At 43.8% G+C, this 24,834-nt stretch overlaps 1 protein-coding gene across 5 annotated transcripts in view; it reads left to right on the top strand.

Moving 5' to 3' along the window:
- SPECC1 (sperm antigen with calponin homology and coiled-coil domains 1) overlaps window positions 1–24,834 on the top strand; it is a 580,298-nt gene that overhangs the window by 353,741 nt on the left and 201,723 nt on the right. For all 5 annotated transcript variants that reach the window (XM_077480312.1, XM_077480311.1, XM_077480313.1 and 2 more), the window contains one exon: window positions 17,003–18,576. In XM_077480312.1, coding sequence (XP_077336438.1) covers window positions 17,003–18,576 — 1,574 coding nt within the window. The remainder of the gene's footprint in view (window positions 1–17,002; window positions 18,577–24,834) is intronic.

Here is a 24,834-nt window from a genome sequence, read left to right as displayed (position 1 = left end):
TATGATCCTAATTGCATACTTATATTGGTCCAGCGTGTGTCAATGTACGTATGCAATGGGGAAGCTGACAATCATTGTAGTAGTAAGCGCCACTACTACAATGACCTCCACACTCTTTTCCGGAGCAACTGCCCTGCTGCATGCATACCATAGGGGGTTGCTGCTTGAGCTTTCCCTAATTTGATGAGGTGGAGATTATGATGTCACCACCCCTCCTCTTCACCTCTCCCAATGAGAGAATGCCTTGTAATATAATAACAAAAACACAAGGGATCTGTGGATGTTGGCTGGGCCGACTGAGCTACCCCTGTGGTCAGTATACAGAAGGGCAGCTTCTCGGCACGTAACTGGAAGGTTGCGGCCATCGCTGTAGTAGCCCCAACTACTATAGTGATTGTTGGCTTTCATAGTAGTCTCTCATGTGAGATATGCATTCTTAGGCATGATTCACACCTATGAATTTAGTGCATTTTGCAGCTTTGCACTACAGTCCATTTAACATGGTTTCCTATGGAACATGTTCTGTAGTGCAAATCTTCAAAATGCAAAAAGCACTAAAAATGCATAGGTGTGAAAGGTGCTGAACCAATATGTTGTAATTCTGCAATTTAAGATCATGAGTTCAACTTTATTGTATGCAACAGTCTGGTGCTTACATTGCATGGACAAATGGCAGGGATTATTGGTGTTTCTAATGCCGTGTACACACGACCGTTTATTTCATCAGAATAAACTGACGGTCTTTCCAACGGAGTTCCGCTGGAACGGACTTGCCTACACACAATCACACCAAAGTCCATTCGTTTAGAACACGGTGATGTACAACACGTACGACGGGACTAGAAAAAGGAAGTTCAGTAGCCAATAGCTGCCCTCGCGTAATTTTTGGTCTGTTGGAATAGCATACAGACGAAAGGTTGGGGCGTGGCCGGATGTAGACCGAGCAGGACGTGTTGTGCTGGAGCTCCTGCCATCGTGAATGTAATCCTTCGGCATCCTTGGCCTGATTGACTTTGGGGGTGACCACAGTATCTCCCCTGCCCTTCTGCCATCCCGCGGAGTTGCGGGGTAAAATTTTGGCGGCGCGATCGGTGTTTCTGGCGGCTCCGTGGATTGCGGCCTAGTCGCCTTGCGGGATCCGGCCGCCATCTTGCGGCCTGTAGAGCCTCCGGACCGGCCGCAGTGGAGTATAACGAGCGGACATCGGCTGCACGGGAGAGCGGAGCGGAGGGGACGCGGTCTGGAGCGGGACCCTCGGGCCATACTGCCAGCCACTGCTAAAGTAACTTTTTCTGCCGCCATCGGCCGCGCAGCGGTGTATCCGCCAGTGGGAGGACTGCAGGCTCTCTGGAGGCCCTTTACCATCCTTGCTGGGGCGGTGAGTGCTGTGTTGGGGGTATAGGTGTCTGCACAGGAGAGGTGGAGAGAGGTGTGGGAGAGTGGGTGACAGCCCTGGTGTCCTTCCCTGTTGCTCTCCTTGCTGGGCACATGAACTGCAACTCTTAAAGGGCTACCCTCCAACTCCTTAGTGCATAGCACAACACTTTGCATACTCTATCATCCCATTGCTGGAAGTGAGAAGTTCTTGAGGATATCAGAACTGTGTTTCTAGTTATACTAATCATCCTTGCCTGTATCCCTGTGGTTGAGTATCCTTAAAGGGGCGCACCCTCCCCACTGCACACAAGCATACCTCAGGCCGGCTGGCCTTTTACCTCCTCCCCATGCCCTCCAAAGGAAAGTCTGCAGCTAAGAAAGCACTGCTACAGCCTGTACAGCATCCTAGTGACTTTTTGAATCAATTCAAGGCTTTAATGGCGGATATGGTGCAGGCGGCCCCACAGGAGGCTAATTCATCTACTCCCGCATTACCTCCAGCTAATGATACCACTGTTATTCTTGCGGCAATTGAGCAGAGCAGAACTTCTTTGCTGGTGCGCATAGATCACCTAGCGGAGGAATGCAACCTTATAAGAGCTGATTTTGACAAATTCAGGGGCAGGCTCTCGGAAACTGAAACGCGCATCTCGGCAACGGAAGACACTACTCACCGTCATGATGAGGCCACTCAAGCGCTGCAGTGGACGGTCCAGAATCTGGTGGCCAAGTCCGACGCCGAAAACCGTTTGCGGAGAAACAATGTCAGGGTCCTGGGCTTACCGGAGGGAGCTGAGGGAGACCGTCCGGCTGAGTTTGCCGAAGATTTCTTCAAGTCCTTGTTACACTTGACGGATGTGCCCCCAACGTATGTGGTGGAGAGGGCTCACAGGGTCCCGACCAGTCGGGGTCCCCCGGGGGCCCCCGCTAGACCATTCTTGGTACGCTTTCTCAATTTTCGGGACCGGGATCGGATCCTGCGTGAGGCTCGTAAACATCAGAACCTACCTTTCGAGAACACGGTGGTACATCTGTATCCTGACTTCTCAGCTGATCTGCAGCGACGACGCAAGACATTTACAGACGTCAGAAGGAGGCTGTGTGAGCTGAAATATTCAATGCTTTATCCCAGCCGACTGCGGGTGCAACACGGAGGATCAGTGATTCTTTGAGTCACCTGCGGAAGCAGATCAATGGCTACAATCGCTGTAAATGACCCGTTGAGGAGCCCCTGCTTGCCAAGCGTGGGCTGCCTACAACCACCTGTTTTCCCCCCTTTTTTCTTCTTTTTTGTTGCCGTTTGGGGTTGCTGCCAAGTTTAGGGGTGGTCCGACTTCCTGACAGCTGTGCCCCCTCCAGAAATGTTTTTGGTTATCCTGCCAGGAGCTTGACTTTTTTTGGTTGGGGGTGGGGGGTGGGTGGGGGCAGTTGATGTCCGCTTCTCCTGTATGTTCTCCTGCGGGTTCCCTGCCTCGGGTGGGGCCCCTTGCCAAGATTGACTATACAGCCTCCTCTTTTGTTTTTGCCCCCATCTGGACCAGGGGATTGGTGGGAGGTATGGAGGAAAGGGTTGTCCTGATATTCATGCCAATGGATTGCCGGGTGGTCAGCGGAGCGGGAGCTCCAGGCACATAAACACTATGTCTGGGATTTTTGTACTGTTAGTTTACACGTGAACCCTTTTTTGGTTCTCGGGTTTTTACTTTTTGGTCTAGGGGTCCTTTTTTGACCCATCGAGGCCATGCCTTTAAGGACTGTTTTTGAACACGGTTTGGGGATAGGCTGCGTGTACAAGTTTTTTTGTGTTATTACACGACAGCAGGGTGTTTATGGGGTTCAAAGGGTGGAAGGTTTGATAGGTGCAGCCCTCCAAGGTAAATTGTCTAATTATATGCTCAACATTATTTCTGATTTCAGTTTTCAACTGTCTGGGTCACAGTTGTCATTTGTATTCCATCTACCGTTTAATGAGTCATTTGGGGGGTGATGGCGGGCTCAAGGTTTAATGTAGTTTCATGGAATGTTAGAGGTCTTAACGATAAATTCCGTAGAGCTTTAATGTTTCAGTATCTAAAGACTATCAGTCCTCATGTGGTGGTCTTGCAGGAGACGCATCTGGATGGGAGCAGGGTACTGGCCTTACGCAGAGCCTGGGTACAGAGAGCGCTACATGCTACTTACTCTACCTATTCCAGGGGAGTGTCAATTTTAATTAGTAAGGCGGTACCATGCACCATTCACCATGTGATCTCAGACCCGGGTGGTAGGTTTTTGGTGATGGTGGCTGACATTGGGGGGTGTAGGATGGTATTGGTGAACGTTTATATTCCACCCCCATTTCAGATTCAGATTCTGTATGACATATTGGGTAAATTGGCGCCTTACCTGCATCTCCCTCTCCTTATAGCCGGGGACTTTAATGCTATTCCATCTACTGCTTTGGACTTGTCCAACGCATCTAGAGTGGTGTAGGCCGATCTTTCTGCCTGGGCGGCGGCTGCCTCCCTGACGGAGCTATGGCGTTGGAAAAATCCTGTCACCAGAGGTTATTCACATCTATCTAAAACTCATAAATCCTCCTCGAGAATAGATCTAGCATTTGCCAATGCATCTATGCTACAGGTAGTAGGGGGGCAAAGTATTTAGCGGGTGGTATTTCGGACCATTCCCCCTGTCAATTCACATTGGATCCAACTTGGGTCATGCGGGGAGGGGGTGGAAATTAAACCCGGGGTGGTTGGAGGTAGAAAAGGTGTCCTCTCAAGTGGCGCCACACTTTGTGCATTATTGGGAAGACAACGAGGGGTCTGCTGACACCGCCGTTGTGTGGGACGCCTTTAAAGCTTGTATGCGGGGGCACTATATTTCAGCCATCAAACAGGCCCGCAGGTCCCACAATCAGGTAGAGCAAGAATTACAGGACAGGGAGAGGGTGTGTGCCATGGACTACGCGAACAATCAGTCCGATGTCACTTATGGTGGACTGTTGGAGGCAAGGCGTGCGTTAGCACTCCATTATTCTGACCTGACACACACGTCTAGGACGAAAATGGCGGAATCTATTTTCGAACATGGGGACAAGAATGGTAAACTGTTAGCCATGCTGGTGGCGGAGCAAAGGGTCCAGACTAATATACCTTGTATCAAAAATGCTCAGGGTGACCTACTGACAACCCCAACAGACATACTGGACGCATTTGTGGACTACTACAAAACGTTATATGCACCCATACCGATGGCATCATTGCAGATCCCGAGGCTGGCCGAGGCAGATAGGGATTATTTGGAGGCTGATTTTACGACAGAGGAAATTGAAAAGGCTATTAGGTCCTTTCCTGCCCGTAAATCCCCTGGGTCGGACGGCTTCTGCATCGAGTGGTATAGACAGCATATGGAAGCATTGGTTCCTAGACTTAAACACTTGTATGACTACTGCTTGGAACACAGGTGTCTCCCGGCCTCTTTGCTGGAGGCGCAGGTGATCCTGCTGCCGAAGCCGGGCAAGGACCCTCTTGCGTGTTCTTCGTATAGACCGATTTCATTGCTGAACCAAGATTTAAAAATTCTCACGAAGGTGCTGGCTACCAGACTCTCTCAGGTTATCACGACTTTGGTGGATATTGATCAGACAGGGTTCATACCGCAGAAATCTACTGACACTACGCAGATTGTTTACCCCCCTACAAATTGCACCCACTGAAAAAGGATCTAGAGTGGTGGTCTCCCTGGATATGGCCAAGGCCTTTGATTCGGTAGACTGGCAATACCTGTTGAGGGTTCTGCGGAGCATGGGCTTTGGGGAGATCTGTTACTTGGATTTCTTTGCTTTATAGTTCCCCACAGGCGGGTATCAATATAGCTAATTCAGTCTCGCCTCAATTTAGCGTCAATAGGGGCGCGCGTCAGGGGTGTCCACTATCCCCATTCTTGTTTGCATTGGCTATAGAACCACTGGCTATAGCCCTGAGGCACTCACCTGGGGTAGGAGCTCTGGAGGTGGGGGGTATTAGGGAGTGCATAGCGCTCTATGCGGATGACATGCTCCTTTTTTTTGAAGGACGCCGGGCCCTCTTTGGAGGCAGTGTTCGGGGTGCTCGACAAATTTGCTGAGTTCTCTGGACTCCGGGTCAATTGGGAGAAGTCCAACGTGATGGCTATCGACGGGGGGGCGCGAGAGCTGTCAACCACTAGAGTTCCCATTGCCTGGGTGTAGGAATTTAAGTACTTTGGGAGTGAGAGTTTCACCGAGAGTGGGCGATTATATGTCTCTGAATCTCTCCCCCTTGTTGACCAGGGCTAAGGTTCAGTTGGAAGCTTGGAAGCATCTGCCACTGTCCCTCATTGGTAGGATTAACCTGCTTAAAATGAAGGTCCTGCCAGTATTTCTCTACTTTCTACGTAATTCTCCTATTTGGGTTCCCTGCTCGTTTTTTCGGCGGGTTAATAGTCTTTTTGGCTCCTTTTTTATGGGCCGCTACGCACCCCAGAATAAGCCTTAGGGTTTTGCAGGAGCCATGGGGTCAAGGTGGTTTGGCATTGCCGGATCTTTTTAAATATTATCTAGCTGGGCAAATGGTGGTTGCCGGACGCTGGCTAACGCGGGAGGACGGGGATTCGGCAAATGTACTGGAGGCGGCTTTTGGGTTCATACGAAAGCCTGTCCTATTTGGTGTATAGAGGTCCGAGGGCTTCATCGGCTCTGATGGCCTCAATGAGAGCAACAATACAGGCCTGGGACAAAGTGCAGGCCTTGATGAAACAACCAGAGGGGAGTTGGTCTCCTGACACTCCTTTATGGTTTAATCCTAAATTGCCGCATTTTGAAGAAATCCCAGATCCGGTTATATGGGCCAGAGTAGGTGTTAAACAACTGAAGCATGTGGTAGGAAGGGGGAAGCTCTTAACGTTTGATCAGCTTAAGGTTAAATATGATCTTCCAAATTGGTATTTCTTTCGATACCTACAGTTGCGGCACGCTTTTCTCTCTCAGTGCGGTCCTGGAGCTCTGGAGAAGGTGCTGCGGACGGAGGACCTGAATAAGCCTCTCTCCGTAGTGTACAGACTATTGTTCCATGACAGACCAAAGCCTATCCAAAAATGTAGAGACATTTGGAGTGCCTTAGTACCAGACTTTGACGGGGAGGATTGGGATGACATGTGGGGTTACCCGTTTCAGACCCTAGTCTCGGCTAGAGACAGACTTATTCAGTTTAAAATTCTGCATAGAATATATTACACCACGGCTAGACTGGCTAGAATTTATGGTACGGGTGCGGAGGGATGCTGGCGTTGCACAGCTGACCGAGCTGACTTTGATCATGTGTTTTGGCTGTGCCCGCAGATTGTAGAGTTCTGGAAGGATGTAACACAGGTCATACAATCTGTACTTTCGGTGCCGATTCCAGTCACAGTCGCGACTTGTTTGCTCGGGCTGGTGGAGGAGTTGGCACCCCGAAAGGCGCAGAGGACTCTGATCTCTCTGGCGTTATTTTATGCACGTAAAGCTATCCTGTTATGTTGGAAGAAACCTGCACCTCCTACGGTTTCTTACTGGAAAGGTTTAATTAATAAAGCTTTGCCGCTATACAAAGCCACTTATCCCAGTAGAGGGTGTCCTACTAAGTTTGAGAGGGTGTGGAGGTGCTGGCTTGATGCTGCAGATACTGTGAATTAATTGCTAGGCGGGAGGTGCACTCCTTGTGAGTCGGGGGAGGGGCAAGGCAGGGAGCTGCTTTTTTTGGGTTGGTTTACATCCCCCATCTCGGGTATTTAAATCATCAGTAACTGTATAAGTTATGTTTGTTCTATGTGAGATACGGTTGGTGTCCATAAAATGAGCTAAGAAGTTGAGCGGAGGGCTGCACAAGGAGGAGTTTGTTGGGTGGGGGGGAGGTTTGGGGTTTTGTTTTGGGGACCTTTTTGTACGTTTGTATGTTATGTGTGTTTAAAAAATCTTCAATAAACATAAATTTTCAAAAAAAAAAACAGACGAAAGGTTTTCCCGATAGGAATTGATTCCGTCGGAAAGATTTAAAACTTGTTCTATTTCTAGGTCCGTCAGAATTTTTCAAAAAAAAGTCAGAAGAAGCCCACACACCATCGGAATATCCGATGAAATTATTCAGTCTGACACTTTCTGACGGAAAGTCCGACCGTGTGTACGCGGCATAAGTTTTATTTTCTTTAAAATTATGTGCAGTTCAATATGGCAACTAATCAGTTTCCGCTTTACTACAGTGAAAACCGCTGTAAGTTTTCTGATCATTACGGAAGGCTGCACTTTGCAGGTTGCCTTTTTCCGTCTCTGGCTGGTGTGAGGAAGCTTCCGTTCACGGACTTATAATAGTTTAATTGCTGTGCTGTGTTATATTCCTTAATCCTGGAATTCTCCAGCTGTGGACGTCTAACTTTCTGACCTGCATGAGTGGGCTGTTGGCTGTGTAGTCAGAATGTCCTTTGCTATCTTTCCTTTCTAAAAACACTAGTTGCTTTGTTTTACAGCCTACCGGGGTTCTGCACCAGCACAGAGTGCTCACTGTGTAACGTTTTTGGACCCAAGTCTAATTTTTAATATATAAGCTTTTATTGAACCCTTATCATTGTCCTTTTGATATCCTAATTTAAATATGAATTTTTTTTTCTTTTTTAAATGTAGAACACCAACAATATGGTTCTGGGTCTTCTTTTTTTTTTTTTTTTTGGTAGTTTTCAGCAAGCATGTATGCCATTTAAGACAAAAAAGAATGTTGTGCGAGGCGACGTACAGTTTTGATATCGCTGTGCGTGGCCAAGAAATGTTCATAAAACAATTTGTTTTGCTCTGTGTTGAATTTGTAGACTTTAAAGGCCAAGGGTGGACAAAATAATGTAGACATTTTTTTTATAAATAATTATCAATAAAAGTTTGTCATTTTTCTAGTTAAAAATTTGACGATAGTTGTCCTCCTCCCCCATATTTTGTGTAATAAGTTTTATTTGAATTCAGTCTCATTTTAAAGGGTATCTTCACTTTCATGGGAAAAAAAAAATAGCAAATAAAAAAAATAATAACCTAGCTTATACAATTGCGACACAAGTCATATTGTAATTGAATGTTATTAATCTGCAGTGCTGTAATTTTCTGTAAAATGCAATATGGCTACCTGGAGGTGTTCTGTACACAGAACGCCCCCCAGAAACATAATTTCCTGCTTGTATGATTTTCCCAGAAGTCTGCACTAAGATGCAAGTCAGATTTCACAAATTCCCTGCATCAAAAATGTCAGTTTTAGGGGAAATACTACCAATAGGAAATCCTAAATGGATGCTGACCAGAATCTGAGAAATACTGAGAGAGCAAAATCAGAGGAGATGTGCTCAATACAAATATTTACAGATATAATCACTGCTAGTGTAAGGCCCCTTTCACATGTATGAACAGTATGTCTGTATTTCATCCATCCATTTTCGGATGAGATACGGACATGCATCCCTATCGGATAGCAGGTGTCAGCGGTTAAACATCCGCTGACAACCGATATCATCTGTCCCCGCTATGGTCCGATTCTGCAGACGGAGGAAAATCCTATTTTTCTATCCGTCTGCAGAGCGGATCAGATGAACAAGGACAGACGGTCCATGTTCATCCGATCCCCCCATAGGGGAGAGCAGAGATCTGACAGGGCAGTCCCTGCACTGTGTGCAGGGTTCGCCGGCTCAGCAGGGTTCAACGGAGTGATCTCTGCTGAGCAAGCGGATGTTCACGGGGTGGATCATCACGGATCCGTCCCGTGTGAAAGGACCCTAAGTGATCCTTTTGCATTCTTGTTTACACTGGAATGCAGCACGGGGAAACCTGTGTCACGTGTGTTTCCTGTGCCACGTTCAAAATGCACTGAGTGGGAGATCTGCTGCAATATGTCAATATAATCCTGACGACACCTCAAACACAGATCTCTGAAGTGCGTTTTGCCTGCACCAGATCACATGGTACTGCAGTTTCATGCTATCCGGTGCAGTGTGTTTTTGAAAAGTAGTGCATGCACTACTTTTGGTGTGATTTCAAATGAATGTTCTGAAAATGGGTGAAGTTTGGGCTCTTCGTTTCTAAGCTGCCCTGCGCCTGGCCAGGTAAGTGAAACCCCTTTTAATATTATTGTGAGGTATCCCAGTGATTGTAACAATCAGTCAAGCTAGCTAGAGGCTGGACACCCGTGTGCAGTGACCATATGGGGGAGTTTTGGGATAGCGGTGGGTGTTTACAAAGTATACATTTTTTGCTTGTTTCTGGCTGTTCTTACCTGTATGATGGTGCGCCATTTTGCCTTGGATCACCATGGCACACGTGCGTTCGCAAGAGTGCCACTGTGTTCAGTAGTTGTATGTTAGGCGGCCATGGCGCATGCGGCTTTACCGCACATGCCTAGTAGCCTTTATCTGGGCACACATGGATTTGTGTAATATGCGAATACAGCCACTCCTGTTTGCCTGGATCGCACACGTGCGTACACACGCACAGAACGTTCCGACGCACACCCAGCTTATTTAAGCTGTATAGGCCAAGCATGCGGCGCTTCCAGAAGGCAGCTGTGGGACACAGAGCAGGCTCTGAACAGACACATGCAGCGGCTCATTCTTTCCTTACCGGGTCACGTGAGTCGCCAAGTGTTGCTTGGAAGGCCAAAGGTGCTTAGTGGGATTGTTACATAGGGGCTTGTTAGCCCTATTAAAGGGTCTCCCTTCTGAGGTGTTTAAATACTACACCCAAGTACTCTCCCTCTTTGTGGCGGGTAAAGATCTTCAAAAAAGAGGAGCAGGACTAACTGTGCAGGGAAGGGCACACTGATGTCGTCAGTAGTTCCTGATGAATCTAATCGTATCCCTGGTGACTGGTGTTGCATCCCCTGAGCCGCTGCGCCTATCTGGTATTGTGCCTACGGTCAACGCTGCTGCTTCACCCTTTATCACTAAGGATGAACTGTCCTCAGCCTTAGCCGGATTAGAGCACAGGGTTGCTGGCATGATTGCCTCCATCCCGCAGGGTAACAGGAAGCGTGACAGACCCCCCTCCCCGGAGCCTCCTTGTCTGGAGCAGGAATGGGTTGTGGATTGGGAAGAGCTTAAAGCTCAGGGTTCTGTGGAGGGCAGGGCAGATGAGCCTGCTTCTGAGCAATCTGGACAAGAAGATATCCAGTTTTTGTCTGCCTCTCAGTCTCACAGGCTTTTGATCCTGACTCTGACAGAATTGGTTCGTTCTGCCTTTTAAGTTTCCTCTTGCAGAGGTGACTGAGCCCCCCTGGTCCTTTTTGGGATCTCTGAGGCCTCTTTGAGCAACACAGGCTTTCCCCCTACACCCCCTGTTGGAACAGGCAGCATATACTGATTGGAAACATTCTGACAGGATTTTTGTTCCTCCTAAAGAGGGTTTGCCTTTTTATATTACATGGATGAAAAGTTCATCAAGAAATGGAGCATGCCAGCAGTAGGATGCAGCAATCTCTTCCTTAAACAAGAACTTAACTCGCTGGTAGATAACGCACAGGGTTTGAAAGACCCTGTTGACAAGAAATTGGAGTCATTATTGAAGGCTTCTTTTTCTTTGGCCAGTTCAGCTATTCAGCCAGCTGTTGTAGCAATTGGTATCTGCCAGTCCGTAAAGGATCAGATCAAACGGTCTGATAGGCCTAACCAGGAGGATGATCTGCCTGAAATTAAGACGGATATTTCTTGAATGCTGTGTTTTGCTATTGATACCTTAAAGGATTCAATACAGTAATACAGCAGGTTTCTCGTTTTGGCTCTCTCGTCTGTACATGGGGCTTTAGAACTGGTCAGCCAAGCTTCCTTGTAAAAAGTTATTTGCAGGTTTCCCTTTTCATGGGGAACATTTATTTGGTGATCATATTTGGTGATCATTTTGACAAAGATATCCAAAAGATCTCTGGAGGCAAGGGTTCTCTACTTTCTGTGAAGAAAAGCACCAGATGTCCCTCCAATGTCTCAGCGTCAATGTGGTTCCACTGCCAACAGGGCTCTAGGGCCAGGGGCAAGCCACAGGGCTAGGCCAGAAGAAGCCCTGGGTCCAAGCACCAAAACCCAGCACCAAGTCCTCCTGCTTCACTTTGTGGACATTTGCAGAACAATAATTCAGGAGGAGTTGGCCACCTCCATTATATCTAGAGTTGCGGGGGGTTCCCCCTCAGAGGTTTATAAGATCCAGCGTTCCCTCGGATCCTCCAAAAAGAAACTGATTGCTTCAGGCACTACATCATCTAGTACATCAAGGATTTATTGTAGAGGTTTCCGGTATCCAAAAGGAGCACAGGGTTTTACTCAAACCTGTTTATGGTTCAGAAATCAAATGGGGACACAAGGCCCATTTTGGACCTAGGATCCCTGAACAAGTATCTACTAATACACTCCTTTCGGATGGAGTCTGTCCGCTCAGTAGTAGCCTCACTCCAGAGGGGAGACATTCTAGCCTCCATTGATATAAAAGATGTGCATTTACACATATCTATCTTTCAGCCTCATCAGAGGTTCCTACATTTTTCCATAGAGGAAGGCCATTTTCAGTGTGTGGCTCTACCCGTGGGGCTGGCTACAGCTCCCTGGGTATTCACAAAGGTCCTAGCACCAGTACTGGGTCTTTTAAGGACCAAAGGGATCCTGGTGCTTGGGTACCTGGACGACCTCCTACTCAGAGATTACTCATTACAGGCTCTAGAACAGAGCATAATATGCAAAGTACGTTATTTGAAAAGCTTAGGCTGGATCATAAATACCAAAAAGTCATCCTTGAAACCAGCTCAAAGTCTAAAGTCTATTTAGTTTCTGATCCTAGATACGGTTCAAGCAAGAATATTATTGCCACCTATAAGGATCTGTGCCCCAAAGGTTCAGGTGCATCAGATAAGGGGCACCAGACAACCCTCCATTCGGCTCTGTAGGAGTCTTCTAGGGAGTATGGTATCCTCCTTCGAGGCAATGCCCTATGTCCATTTCGATTCCAGGCCTTTACAACAAGACATCCTGTTGGTCTGGATCAGAAGAGGCAAAGCCCTGGATTATCCAATGTGCTTATCTCCTCTGGCACGCTTAAAGTGGTTGTAAACCCTTACAACCAACTTTGACCTATGGGTAAGCCTAGATTAAGGCTTACCTGTAGGTCCAAGAAATATCTCCTAAACCTACACGGTTTAGGAGATATTTGCCGAAAGACGTAGACAGCGGCGCGCAGGTGCACTGAGCGCACCGCGGTCAGTGAAAAAAAGTGGCTGATACACAGCAACTAATAAACTCCGCGCCACAAAAAAAATAATAAAAAAGATTTCAAATTTGACCAATAGTCAGTGGATCAAATAAGTTGAATCAAACAACTAATAGCTAAAGCAAATATAAGTATCAAAAAATGTGAAAATTTGATAATCAAATGGTATCTGAAATAATACACACCATATTATAAAACTGCAATATACAGAAAATTACAACCAAAATATAGTGAAAAACAATAACTAAAGTCCCAATTGGGTGATGACACCAAAAGGAAAAAAACTTAAATTAATATAACTCCAAAAGTCCAAAAACAGTGATTTTGTCAGTGAAATACTCCTTCTGAATCCGTAAATCAAAAGACTGCTAGAATCTTCTATAACGTAGTGAAACGTCCCTTCACCAAAAACTTTTGGAAATAGAAACAACACCCCACTTGTGAAGATAAAGATGTCTTCTTACCAGATGCTGTTGACTACTTTAATTAAAAAGATAGTCAAATAGGCTTATGCAGGTTGATTCCCTGCTCACATGGAATAAGGTGGACCTCATATGGACAGAAGCTTCTCCTCATAGACTCAGATAGGTCATAAAAAAAGCCAAACAAAAATCCATAGCGTAACACCGTTTAATTAATAAAAATTAATTTAAAAAACATAAGGCCAAGTGGCTGCTTACATATGTCGGTGCCCAACCTGGCACTGGGGCTGCTTGCTTAAAACAAACGTTTCGTAATGGATACGTAGTTCCTCGTGGTGTAGGCGTGCGTTCCACCCAAGGACGGTCGATAACCAAGGACGACCGGAACTCAACGTAAACGAACGTGACTGGATACCGCCTCGACGTACGTTTCGTTTGACACGTCATCAGGAAGCGTACCCAGTCACAAAGTCAGCGTTCTTTATAGTGTCTCGATTAACCTGTAGACCAATCGAGAAAAGCTTAATTTAATACGCAGCCTCAGTCCCACGAGTGGCGGCTCCTGTGCACATGCACGGGAGTGACGTCATCGCGGCTTCGCTGAATGACAGCGGCGGAGCAGCGAGACCCACCGAGAAGATGGATGCGCCGGACTACAGGGGACAGCGGTGACGTCGCTGGCTCCTGTGTCAGGTAGGTGACACATAATGGGCTACTATGCGATGCATAGTTGTCCATTATGCTTTATCTTTACAGGAAATGAAAGAGGAAGTAAACTCATCAGGGTTTACTTCCTCTTTAAGCCTATACTGGTAGTTGCAGGATCAGAACCTGCGAAAGGAAAAATCCTTTCTCCCGGTAACTTGAAGAGTACTGACTACAGATGTCAGACTCTTGGGCTGGGAAGCGATCCTACAAGGGCTCACAGTTCGGGGGAAATGGTCAGGGACAGAACAGATCCTGCCCATCAACGTCCTGGAATTATGAGCAGTACATCTGGCCTTACGGTCCTGGGCGGTGAAGCTTCAGGACTGCCCCATCAGGGTTCAGTCCAACAATGCCAGTGGCCTATATAAAACACCAAGGCGGTACCAGGAGTCGTTCAGCTCTGAAGGAGGTGAACCACATACTAGCCTGGGCAGAAGGACATGTGCCAATGATATTGGCAGTCCATATCCCAGGAATAGAGAACTGGCAGGCATATTATCTCAGCCGCCAGCAGATCTGCCTGGGGGAATGGTCCCTACACCCAGGGGTGTTCCAGGAAATTTGCCAGTGTTGGGGATTGCCAGAGGTCGACCTATTGGCATCCAGATTCAACAACGAGCTAGAGCAATTTGTGTCCAGAACAAAGGATCCTCTGGCAATTGGAGCAGATGCTCTTATAGTTCCATTGAGACAGTACGACCTGGTTTACGCTTTCCTTCTGATCCCTCTCCTTCCACATTTGTTGCGCAGGATTCGGAAAGAGGGGGTTCCAGTCACTCTGGTGGCACCAGCCTAGCCTAGAAGGCCCTAATTCCTGGAGATTGTGAGACTGACAATAGACGGGCCATGGATGCTTCCACGTCACCCCGATCTACTGTCTCAAGGTCCTATATTCCACCCAATTTACTGTCTCTAAATTTTGATTCTTGGGATCATTAGTGTCTACCCTAGTGAATGCTAGAAAAGCTGTCACTAGGAAAGTTTATCATAGGGTCTGGAAGACTTAAATTACTTGGTGTGAAGTCAGAAAATGGCATCCTCGAAAATACGTGATTGGGAGAATTCTCTTTTCTACAGTCGGCTGTGGAAATCAAATTGGCTTTGAGTACAATCAGAGGTAAAGTTTTGGCCCAATCACTATTCTTCCAAAGGCCTTTAGCCTCCCATTCACTGGTCCGAACCTTTATACAGTAGGCAACTCTCTTGCTTGCTTCCCCCCATTAGGTCACCTATGTGTCCTTGGGACTTGAACTTGGTGCGGTCTGTGTTACAGAAACAACCAGTTGAACCTATCAAGGACATTCTATTAGACTTGCTGTCACGCAAGCTAGCCTTCCTTCACTAATGTGTTCCCACAGGTAACATAGTGAAAAATTTTAAAAATATGATAGCGCTACAATAATACAATCTATATGAAATAAAACAAAACTTCAGCTAACGGTGAAATATGTAAACCAATTAATAATTGAAAAAAGTCGGATAAACAATAAATGATCATTTCTTCAGCAATGGCCGCTCACCTCCTTTATAGGACCCCAAGGGGTGCAAGGCGTGTTTGACCCCTTGGGGTCCTATAAAGGAGGTGAGCAGCCATTGCATGCGGTGGTGGGAGCATTCTGGATAAGTTTTTTTTTTTTTAGAAGAAGAAGCATCATATTTTCCTTTTTTATTAGTGAAGAAATTATTTTATTGTTTATCTGACTTTTTTTGAAATTTTTAATCGGTTTACATATTTCACTGTTAGCTGAAGTTTTTTTTTTTTTATTTCATATAGATTGTATTATTGCAGCGCTATCACATTTTTGTCATTTTTCATTCTTTGAACGTTGTCCAGGCAGTCGAGGTTTATTTGTCTAGATCTGCGGCGATCCGAGGATCAGACTCCTTTTTTGTTTTACCAAAGGGACCCAAGAAAGGGCAGACAGCTTTGATTGCCAATTGGGTCCGTTAATTGGTCATTCAGGGCTATGGTCTGAAATGTAAAGCTGCTTTCTTTAGGGTAAGAGCTCATTCTACCAGGGTTGTAGGAACCTCCTGGGCTTTTTGCCATCAGGTATCTGTGGCTCAGATTTGTAAGGCTGCTACCTGGTCTTCAGTGCATACGTTCACAAAGTTTTATCAAGTGGATGTTCGAGCAGCCGAGGATTTCGGCCGCAGTGTACTGCGGGCTGCCGTATATGTTCTGATGGCTATTGTTTGGAAGGGTGTCTCCCTCCCCTCAAGGCTTATGTTCTGGGACGTCCCAGTAGGTAATGAATATTAGCCTGACTCTGTGTCTCATGATGTATGAAAAAGAAAGATATCCCTCCCCTCTTCCTTTTTTTTTTAATTTATTTTAATTTTTTTGAGGATTCAGTGCTTGCTACAAAACTGAAGGGCTTGCTTCCTGTGTGGGAGGGGTTATCTAAGGGATCATTTCCTGTCTGAAGACCTTTAGTCTACCAGTGTTCATTCACCTGGTGATGGTGTATAACCCAGTAGGTAATGAATGTTAGCCTGACTTTGTGTCCCATGATGTACTGCAAAGAAAAGGATTTTACAGGTAAGTATGACAAACAAATCCTATTTCGAAAAGTAGTGCATGCGCCACTTTAGTGGAATCCAGTGTGATTTCAAATGGGCTGAAAATCAAACCGCACTGGGTAGCACGGGAACCCAAATACTGCGGACTTGGATGGTATGCCTGTGCTAATCAGGTTTGAACCAGCCCTCGCCATTTGGTAAACCTGAAAAATCTTTATCTTTATTTTTATTTTTTTAATTTAAAGTTCACCAAGTGGTCTGTCTAATATTGTAGAATTTATAATGTACTGATAATGAAGTAGAAACACAATAGGTAATCATTTTAAATTTTATTTTAAATGTGATATTTATGTGTATATATTGTGGGCAGCACGATGGCTAAGTCGTTAGCACTTCCGCCTAGCAGCACCAGGGTAGTCAGTTTGAATCGCAACCACGGCACTACCTGCCTGGGGTTTGTATGTTCTCCCTGTGTCTGCATGGGTTTCCACTGGGTACTCCTGCTTTCTCCCACACTCCAAAGACATGCTGGATGTATGGTTAATTGTCTCCTGTCTAAATTGACACTAGTATGTACGTATGTGAATTACTGACCTTAGATTGTAAGCTCTTTGAGGGCAGGGATTGATGTGAATGTTCAATTTATATGTAAAGCACCGTGTAAATTGACAGCAACTATAGAAGTACCTGTAATAAATGAATGTGTTTTCTTGTTTCGCTGCAGGTGGGGTTTCAGCTGCAAGGAGGACTGGTATACCAACTCCCCGAGATCTGCCAACACCAATAGCAAGAGATAGGACAACTTTACGGCCTCCAACTACTACTACATCTAAAAAAACACTACCAAGTCCTATATCTCCCAGTACTTCTACACCTGCAAAAAATATCCGTACACCCCCCAAACCTAAACATGACAATGAATCTAACAACCCTTCTGTGTTGGAATCACATGTTAAAGAGCTATTGGCCGAAGCAAAAACAAAAGATTTTGAAATTACTAAACTTCGGAGTGAACTGCAGAAATGCAAAGACAAGGAATGTCCAAGCCCTGACATCCCACCCTCCCTGGAAGCATCCACGGAGGTTCAGGTGACAGAGGGTACAGACCCTGAAGTATTGTTAAAGACCCTTCAGGGCAAGAACTTATTTTTACAGAAAGAGCTTGCTCTTTTGCGTCAGGAAAATGAAGACCTAAAGCAGAAACTGCACAGCTTAGAGCAGTCTCCTCTTTCAGATACTATAAGCAGCAATGGAACTGATAGCAGTATCCTATCACCTTCCACCCAGGTGACAAGCACTGGGAGCAAGGTGAAGAGCCCTTTAACAGAAGGGCCTGACAACAGCCATTTGCTTGGCAGAGGAAACGGCCTTCCTATATCTGGTTCATCAAGCAGTGATGTCACTAAAGCCTCCCTTTCTCCTGACTCTGATTTTGAGCACCTAGCTGATGTGCCTTCCAGACCTGGGTCATCTGGAAGTATTCCATGCCAAGGCTCAAAATGTTCAACTAGTGGTAGCTCCCCAAATAATATTAGTGAACTCTCTGTAGCCTCATTGACTGAAAAAATACATAAGATGGAAGAAAACCAACATAGTACTGCCGAGGAACTTCAAGCAACACTACAGGAACTCTCTGATCAAAATCTAATGGTACAGGAGCTAACATTAGAAAGTGAAAAGCTTGTGGAAGAAAAAGCTTTTCTGGAAACCTCCCTTCAGGAGCAAAGACAAAGGGCAGGTCAGCTGAGTCAGGAAAATGAGAAGTTAATGACCCTTCTCCAAGACAGGGCAAAGACAGAGCAAACACAGGTTCAAAGCAAACTTGCAGAGGTAGAAAAGAAATACTCAGAACTTGTGGAAAAGTCTCAGTTTGAAAGGGAAAAATTGCTCAATATTCAGCAACAACTCACCAGTAGTTTGAGAAGCCTCGAAAAAGAACACCAGGAGGCTCAGGTGATGATAAAAAGACTGAAAGAAGAAACTGGACAATTTCAAAATCTCCTGGAAGCTGAGAGGAAAGAGAAAAGTGGTGTTGCCAAGACAGTGGAAGACCTTAAAGTCACCATTGAAGCTCTTAAAATTGAAGGCAGCTGTTTAAAGGCTCAACTAGATGGTGAGCGCCAGAAAGTGGCTGAAATGACAGCCATGGGAAACACCCCTGAGAACTGTGAGGTTCAAGAAATGCTGAATTCTACTTACAAGGAGAAAGAACATCTAGAAATGATATGTTCTGAACTTCGCCAAGAGCTCTTAAGAGCCAGCAGTGAAGTTAAGCAGTTACAGTGTCTTCTGGCTAAGGTCTGACATCATTTTATGCATTTGTCTTAAATATTATTTTCTTGTTTTAACATATGTACTAAAATATTATTTGCATGCACTCGCAATACATATTTGGGCTCAGATTCTCTAAAAAAAAAATGATCCAGGAATGCTTATGTTTTTGATTAGTTATTTTGGCTCAGGTAGGGAAGACTTCTGCCTAATTAATGTGGTATTTGAGGTTAAGATTACCATTTTTTTAAACAAAATTTGGGAATGGTTAAGGCCACTGTTCTGTTTTATTACTGTCTGCATGCTCCCTGGGAAGACTCTTACTTCCTGTTCTGCAGAAACGGACAGTAAAAGAAAAATCTTTCCAAAGCTGTCCCCATTTGGAGATTTTCTCTCGTCCTGTGACGACAGAAAATTTTATATAGCAGAGAGCCTGACCGTAGAAAAAATACCTGACTGAGGCTATAACCCTTCAACACATTTGAAAATGCAAAAACAAAAAACCTTCCACTTTTTACCAAAAGTATCTGTATGATATAAAAAAAAAATCTCTAAATGAGGTTTTCTGTAGAATAAATTAGTTGTTAAAGCTGATTTTCAGGTATGGATTTTATTGTCTCCTAGTTAGACGTGTGACCAATGTAAGTGTGCATATGCCCTACCCGTGGGGCAGCTGTGGAAGCTGGCAATCACAGTAGTAGTCAATGCTATTACAGTGATCACCACTGTCTTCAAGGTCCTGTGCAAATTAGATGCCCTTCTGTATAGTGAGCAGGGGGGGACACTCTCGGCATGGGGGACTTTCACAGAACCCCATGCATTTTTCTCAGCTAATGCAAACATTCTCTAATTAGATGAGGTTGAGAGGTGACGTCACAATCCCCACCTTGTGCAGACAGAGAATGCTTTGCATTCATTGAGTAAAAGCCAAGGATTTCTGACGGTGCTCATGCAGAGCAAGAGACCCTTGGGTTCACCTTGCAGAAGGTCAGCTGTACGGTACTGGACCCAGAAGACCACAGTGATCACTATAGTAGCAGCGCCAAATTTAGGGATTCTCCTGCTTCCACAGTGACCCCACAGGCATAGCATATGCATACTTATTTTGGTCCAAGCTGGACCATTGTAACAATGCAAACAATAATTCATACCTGAAATTCAGCTTTAAGATCTCTAAATATAACCATAATAGATTTTTTGGAGCTGAGGGGTTAAGTGATCTAAATTAGAAATCCCAGAATTATGTGTCTCTTCCTATTATTCTTTTAATGGAGCATTTCACAAGGTGAAAAAACGTTAAACCAGCAACCCCTGGTAAAAGTATCTGATAGTAGTGGGAAGTTAATGAAGATTTCATATACCACCTAGTGGAGAAGTAAGTATTCTGCTGCTTCTTTTACAGTCTTTTGTTTAACTTTTTACCAACTAGCAAAAGTCAGATAAAAAGTGGAATTAAACGTGTTGGACTAAACATTTGCCAGCAGGTAGAGTTACTTAATAGCTCTGCTTTGCAAAAAAAAAAAAATGTATTTGTCTGCCAGAAAATGTTGTTACCTACACCATTGACTGCGGTATAATTGCAATGCAGTGTACACTACTGACCTATTCTGGGCATCTGTAAGATGCTGAGAATGGAGCCAGATGTCAGGATAATGCAACTCCAGCATGCATATGCAGGACTAGCCTCATTAGCAGCCACCCATGGATGGAAGAAGGCAATGGAATGATGGTGGGAAACTCGGACCTAGCATTGCTGGAGTAGAGAACACCCGGAGTGCTATAGAGTGCTATAATGTGTAAGTATGCTGGGACTCAAAAACCATACGGTATCTGTGCTTGTCTCTGTAATAGAAAGCTATGGCATGCTGATGATCGAGTTTTTGATTAATGTTACATTCTGGTTATGCTACAGGGCCACCTATGGGACTATGCCTTGTTTAATGTCAAAATTTAGATCTACTTTAATATTATAGAACGCAGCAATTATACTGTGGTAACCATAGCAAGCAGTGAGAATTCTTTCTTGTGTCTACATTAGTCTGGTAAAACCGAAATCTGACTTTGGGTTATATTTGTTGGGATTAGCTGTGGCACACATTTGGTGAACGATTTGCCTTTTTTTTTTTTTTTTCCTGCAGCAGTGCAACCCTCCCTTCTCCACATGCTTGAAAAGCAGATTATTATTATTATTATTATTTTTATTACTTTTTTTTGTTAAGGAGATTTTTGTTCCACCCGGCCTCTATTCTCACCTAGGCAAGAAAAAGGTCAGTTCTGATCCAGTAGCCCTCTGGGATATGTATCAAATATTTATATATTACAGGTACTTGTATAGCGCCAACAATTTACACAGTGCTTTACATATATATTGTACAGTCACATCAGTCCCTGCCCTCAAGGACCTTACAATGGAAGGTCCCTAACTCCCATTTATACACCTACTAGGGCCAGTGTAGATAGGGGCCAATTAGCCAGCATGTTTTTGGAGTGTGGGAGGAAACCAGAGTACCCAGCCGCACAGGGAGAACATGCAAACTCCAGGTTGTGCTGTAGTTGGGATTCGATCACTCAACCTTAGTACTGCCAGGCGGAAATGATAACACTTGCTGGATAAAGCCATTGTACTGCCAAAATATCTCAGGAGGCATCAGCTTCCACCCAGCACTTGGAGGGGGAAGTACCAAGCGGCACATTATCGGGGAGCTATCTGAAAGAACTCAGTAGAGTTCAGCTCCTGAGGATAAAAGGAAAGAAGATGGCACCGCAGAACCTGGTGTGTGGTGGCAGATCAGCGATTGCTGTATTCTCTGGGCGTGAAAGTATGTTAATGAAGCATAACCCAGCAAAAAAAGGTCAGAGGATTGAGTTTAAATGCAAAATTAACCCCAGGATGGGGGGAGTTGAAGTACCTCTTTAACTTGGTTCTATCACTTGCTATTCGTAATCCATGTATAGGGGAAATTATTGTACATCATTGTTTGCCTTCATCTTAATAAAGACATGTAAGTAAAAAGAAAACTTCTGACATGTTGCTGTTGTGGATTGCAGCAGTAAATGGAGCCATATGTACAATAATTTTTAGTCACGTGTCCATTTTCCCTCACATTCATGTAACTTTGAGTATAACGTGAAAGGAAGTCATAAAATGTAACATGGGGAGTTGAAACCACAATAATGCTGAGTTTGGCTAAGGTTTATTTCATCTTGTAATCCAGGTGTTCATTCTGAGACAGCTCTGCTTTTAGCAGACCAGGAATCAATGTGTGGGGCATGTCTGTAGTGATCCCAGTCCCAGGGGCTGGTCAGTGAGTGCTGTGGGTCAGGTAGGGGAAGAAAACAGGAAGTTGTGGGCAGCTGGCTTTGGTTGACTAGAAGATCAGTGCCAAACACGGCACCCCCTGATGTTACAGGGTCACTGAGCTCCAGATGTGTATGGAAGTTTATGAGGTGAGTTGAATACAGTAGAATGGTTTGACTAATGTACTGGAGCCTTGAGGGAATTGGTAGAATTATTTAATTTTGAGATTTAATGGGAACCTGCTGTACAATTTCTAATTTTTTTTTATTTATATATAGATTTTTTTTTATGCCTCAGTCCAATTTTCCTCTCCCTGTTGAAAACTATACACAGACTTTGCATGGACTGTTCTAAGCCAATATAACACATAATATAGAAAATGGTATTAATTAATGAAAAGCTGAAGTGTTACCAGACCTGTAAAAAGTCTGCAAACACTTGTGTAGGACTACAAACAACACAAGGTTTGCTGCTGCAAGGGAACCAGCTCTGCATACTTCAAAGCACTGGGTGGCTTTCAGACCTGGCTGGGCCCCAATACATTAAGTAAATCTCCAGTAAAGGAACCACTTCACTTTCCTTACTGGACCAAATGTTTATTCTGGAAAAAAGTAACTGGGAAAGTATCAGGGAATCTTGAGGTGGTTGTAAACCCTCACATAATACCCAGTGAAGTAACTGGCCTCAGGTGATACCCAGAGATTAAACAAGTTATCCTACATAAAGCCAGTCCTACATGGATCAATTTCAAAAGAATTTTCTTTCAAAAATTGTAACTAAGAATTTTTCGCACCATTTAGTGTGGCGATTTTTTTTTTTTTTGCATGGACATCAAATTTGTTTTAAATATTTCTTTATTTTATTTTATTTTATCTTTTCATATATACAAAACTTCCATCCATTACAACATAAATAACATAAAACTAACAAATAAATAACATAAAACAAGAAAACAAAAAAGGAAGCAAGTAAATTCCCACCCTACCCACACCCTCCCCCCCTTTTTTCCCCATCATCCGGCACTTACAAAAAATCTTTCCACTTCCCTGAGGTACTAAACTCCTCCCATTTTTTCCAATACTTTGAGATCTGATTCTCCACAAAACCTTCTGCTCTTATTTGTTTCTCCAAATAATACATTTCACTCATTTCATATTTCCACTCTAATATTGATGGCACTATTTCCATTTTCCATTTTTGAGCAATTACAACTTTTGCAACTGTGGTCATAAAATGTAAAAACTCCATCTCCTTCTGTGTTATTGATTTGATTGTATGTGAAAATAAAACTACATTTATATCCAGCGTTATTCCTATACCTGTCACCTGCTGATATATTTTCATAATCTTACCCCAAAAAACTCTTATCTTATAACAGCTAAACCATATATGTTCTAGAGTTCCCTTTTCTATTTTACATCTCCAACAGGTTTCAGAATTCCTTTTATTTATTCTATTCATAACTACTGGGCTTCTATACCATCTTGTTGCTACTTTATAATTTTTTTCCTGATATTTAATTACGACAGGTATTTTATGCATTCTTACAAATATCACTTCCCATTCTTTCTCCGTCAACTCTCTTCCTGTTTCCTCCTCCCATTTTTTTACCCCTATTTTTTTTTTTTTTTTTAATGTCACCATAAGGGAGTAATAAATTATAGATCTTAGATAGTTTTTTATTCTCCTTATCTTTATTTGTTGCCATTTGTTCAAATATAGTTAATGGTCTGTTAATCATTATCACTATTGGATCTATATACATTTTTAACTGACAATATTGTAGCCACTTATTTTTATATTCTTGTCCCATTTCCTGAAGCGATTGTATTTTTCCATCAATCAGGATTTGTATAATTCTCTCATGCTCATCCTCATTCCATTTAAGAAATGTTTTACTATTTAGGGCTGTCCTAAACTCGGGATTAGCGAATAATGGAGTCATTGGGCCAATTAAAGAGGATAGATTACCCTTCTTTATTATATCCTGCCACGTTTTTAATGTTGACTTAACAAAGATAGGTAACTCCTTTTCTTCCGGCCTTAGATTAGGTTTTATCCAGGGCAGATATTTTATTCTAACCCCTATAATATCTTCTTCTAATTTTACCCATTGTTTATTTTTTTCATTGTGCTGCCAATCTATGATTCTCATCAATAAAGCTGCTTGGAGATATTTATCAAAATCCGGCATTGCCAGTCCACCGTTTTGTTTTGTTCTTATTAATACATCTCTTCCTATTCTAGGGGTCTTATGTGCCCATATAAAACTCTCTACCGCTTCCCTCAGATCTTTCATATTTTTCCTTAAAGGCACTATAGGGATAGTCTGAAAAATATATAACCTAATCGGTAGTATCACCATTTTTACAATATTTATTTTCCCTACCCAGGAATATGTTATTTTATCATATTTTTCTAAGAGTTTTTTTACCTTAAAAATTGTCACATTATAGTTCCTTTCCTGCAATACCCTCAAGTCTCTTGTAATATATATTCCAAGATATTTAATCGCGTCCTGCTTCCATTTAAATGGGAAATCCTTTTGAATTACCTCTTGCATTCTTTCTTCCAGTGTGATATTCATTAATTCAGATTTTTCATAATTTACTTTAAAGTTACTCACTTCCCGAAATCTTTCCAATTCTTTTATTATATTTGGTATTGTAATTATTGGATTAGTTATATATAGCAACAGATCGTCTGCATAAGCAGCCATCTTGTATTCTTTATCATTAACCTTTATCCCTCTAATATCCTTATTTCCCCTTATAGCTTCCATAAGGTGTTCCATTATCATAACATATAGAAGTGGTGATAGGGGGCACCCCTGTCTAGTCCCATTTGATATTTCTATATATTCTGACAACATCCCATTAGTTCTTATTTTGGCTCTTGAATTCCTATACAATGCTACAATCCTACCCAACATTTTACTTCCCATTCCTATTTGCCTCAATACTTCCTCCAAGAACTGCCAACCCACC

The sequence above is a fragment of the Lithobates pipiens genome, unplaced genomic scaffold, assembly GCF_037356315.1.
Source record: "Lithobates pipiens isolate NorthernLeopardFrog02 unplaced genomic scaffold, aLitPip1_a1.2 Scaffold_16, whole genome shotgun sequence".
Lineage (NCBI taxonomy): Eukaryota > Metazoa > Chordata > Amphibia > Anura > Ranidae > Lithobates > Lithobates pipiens.
Note: the sequence above shows the minus strand (reverse complement) of the source record. Positions and strands in the feature narration are given on the sequence as shown.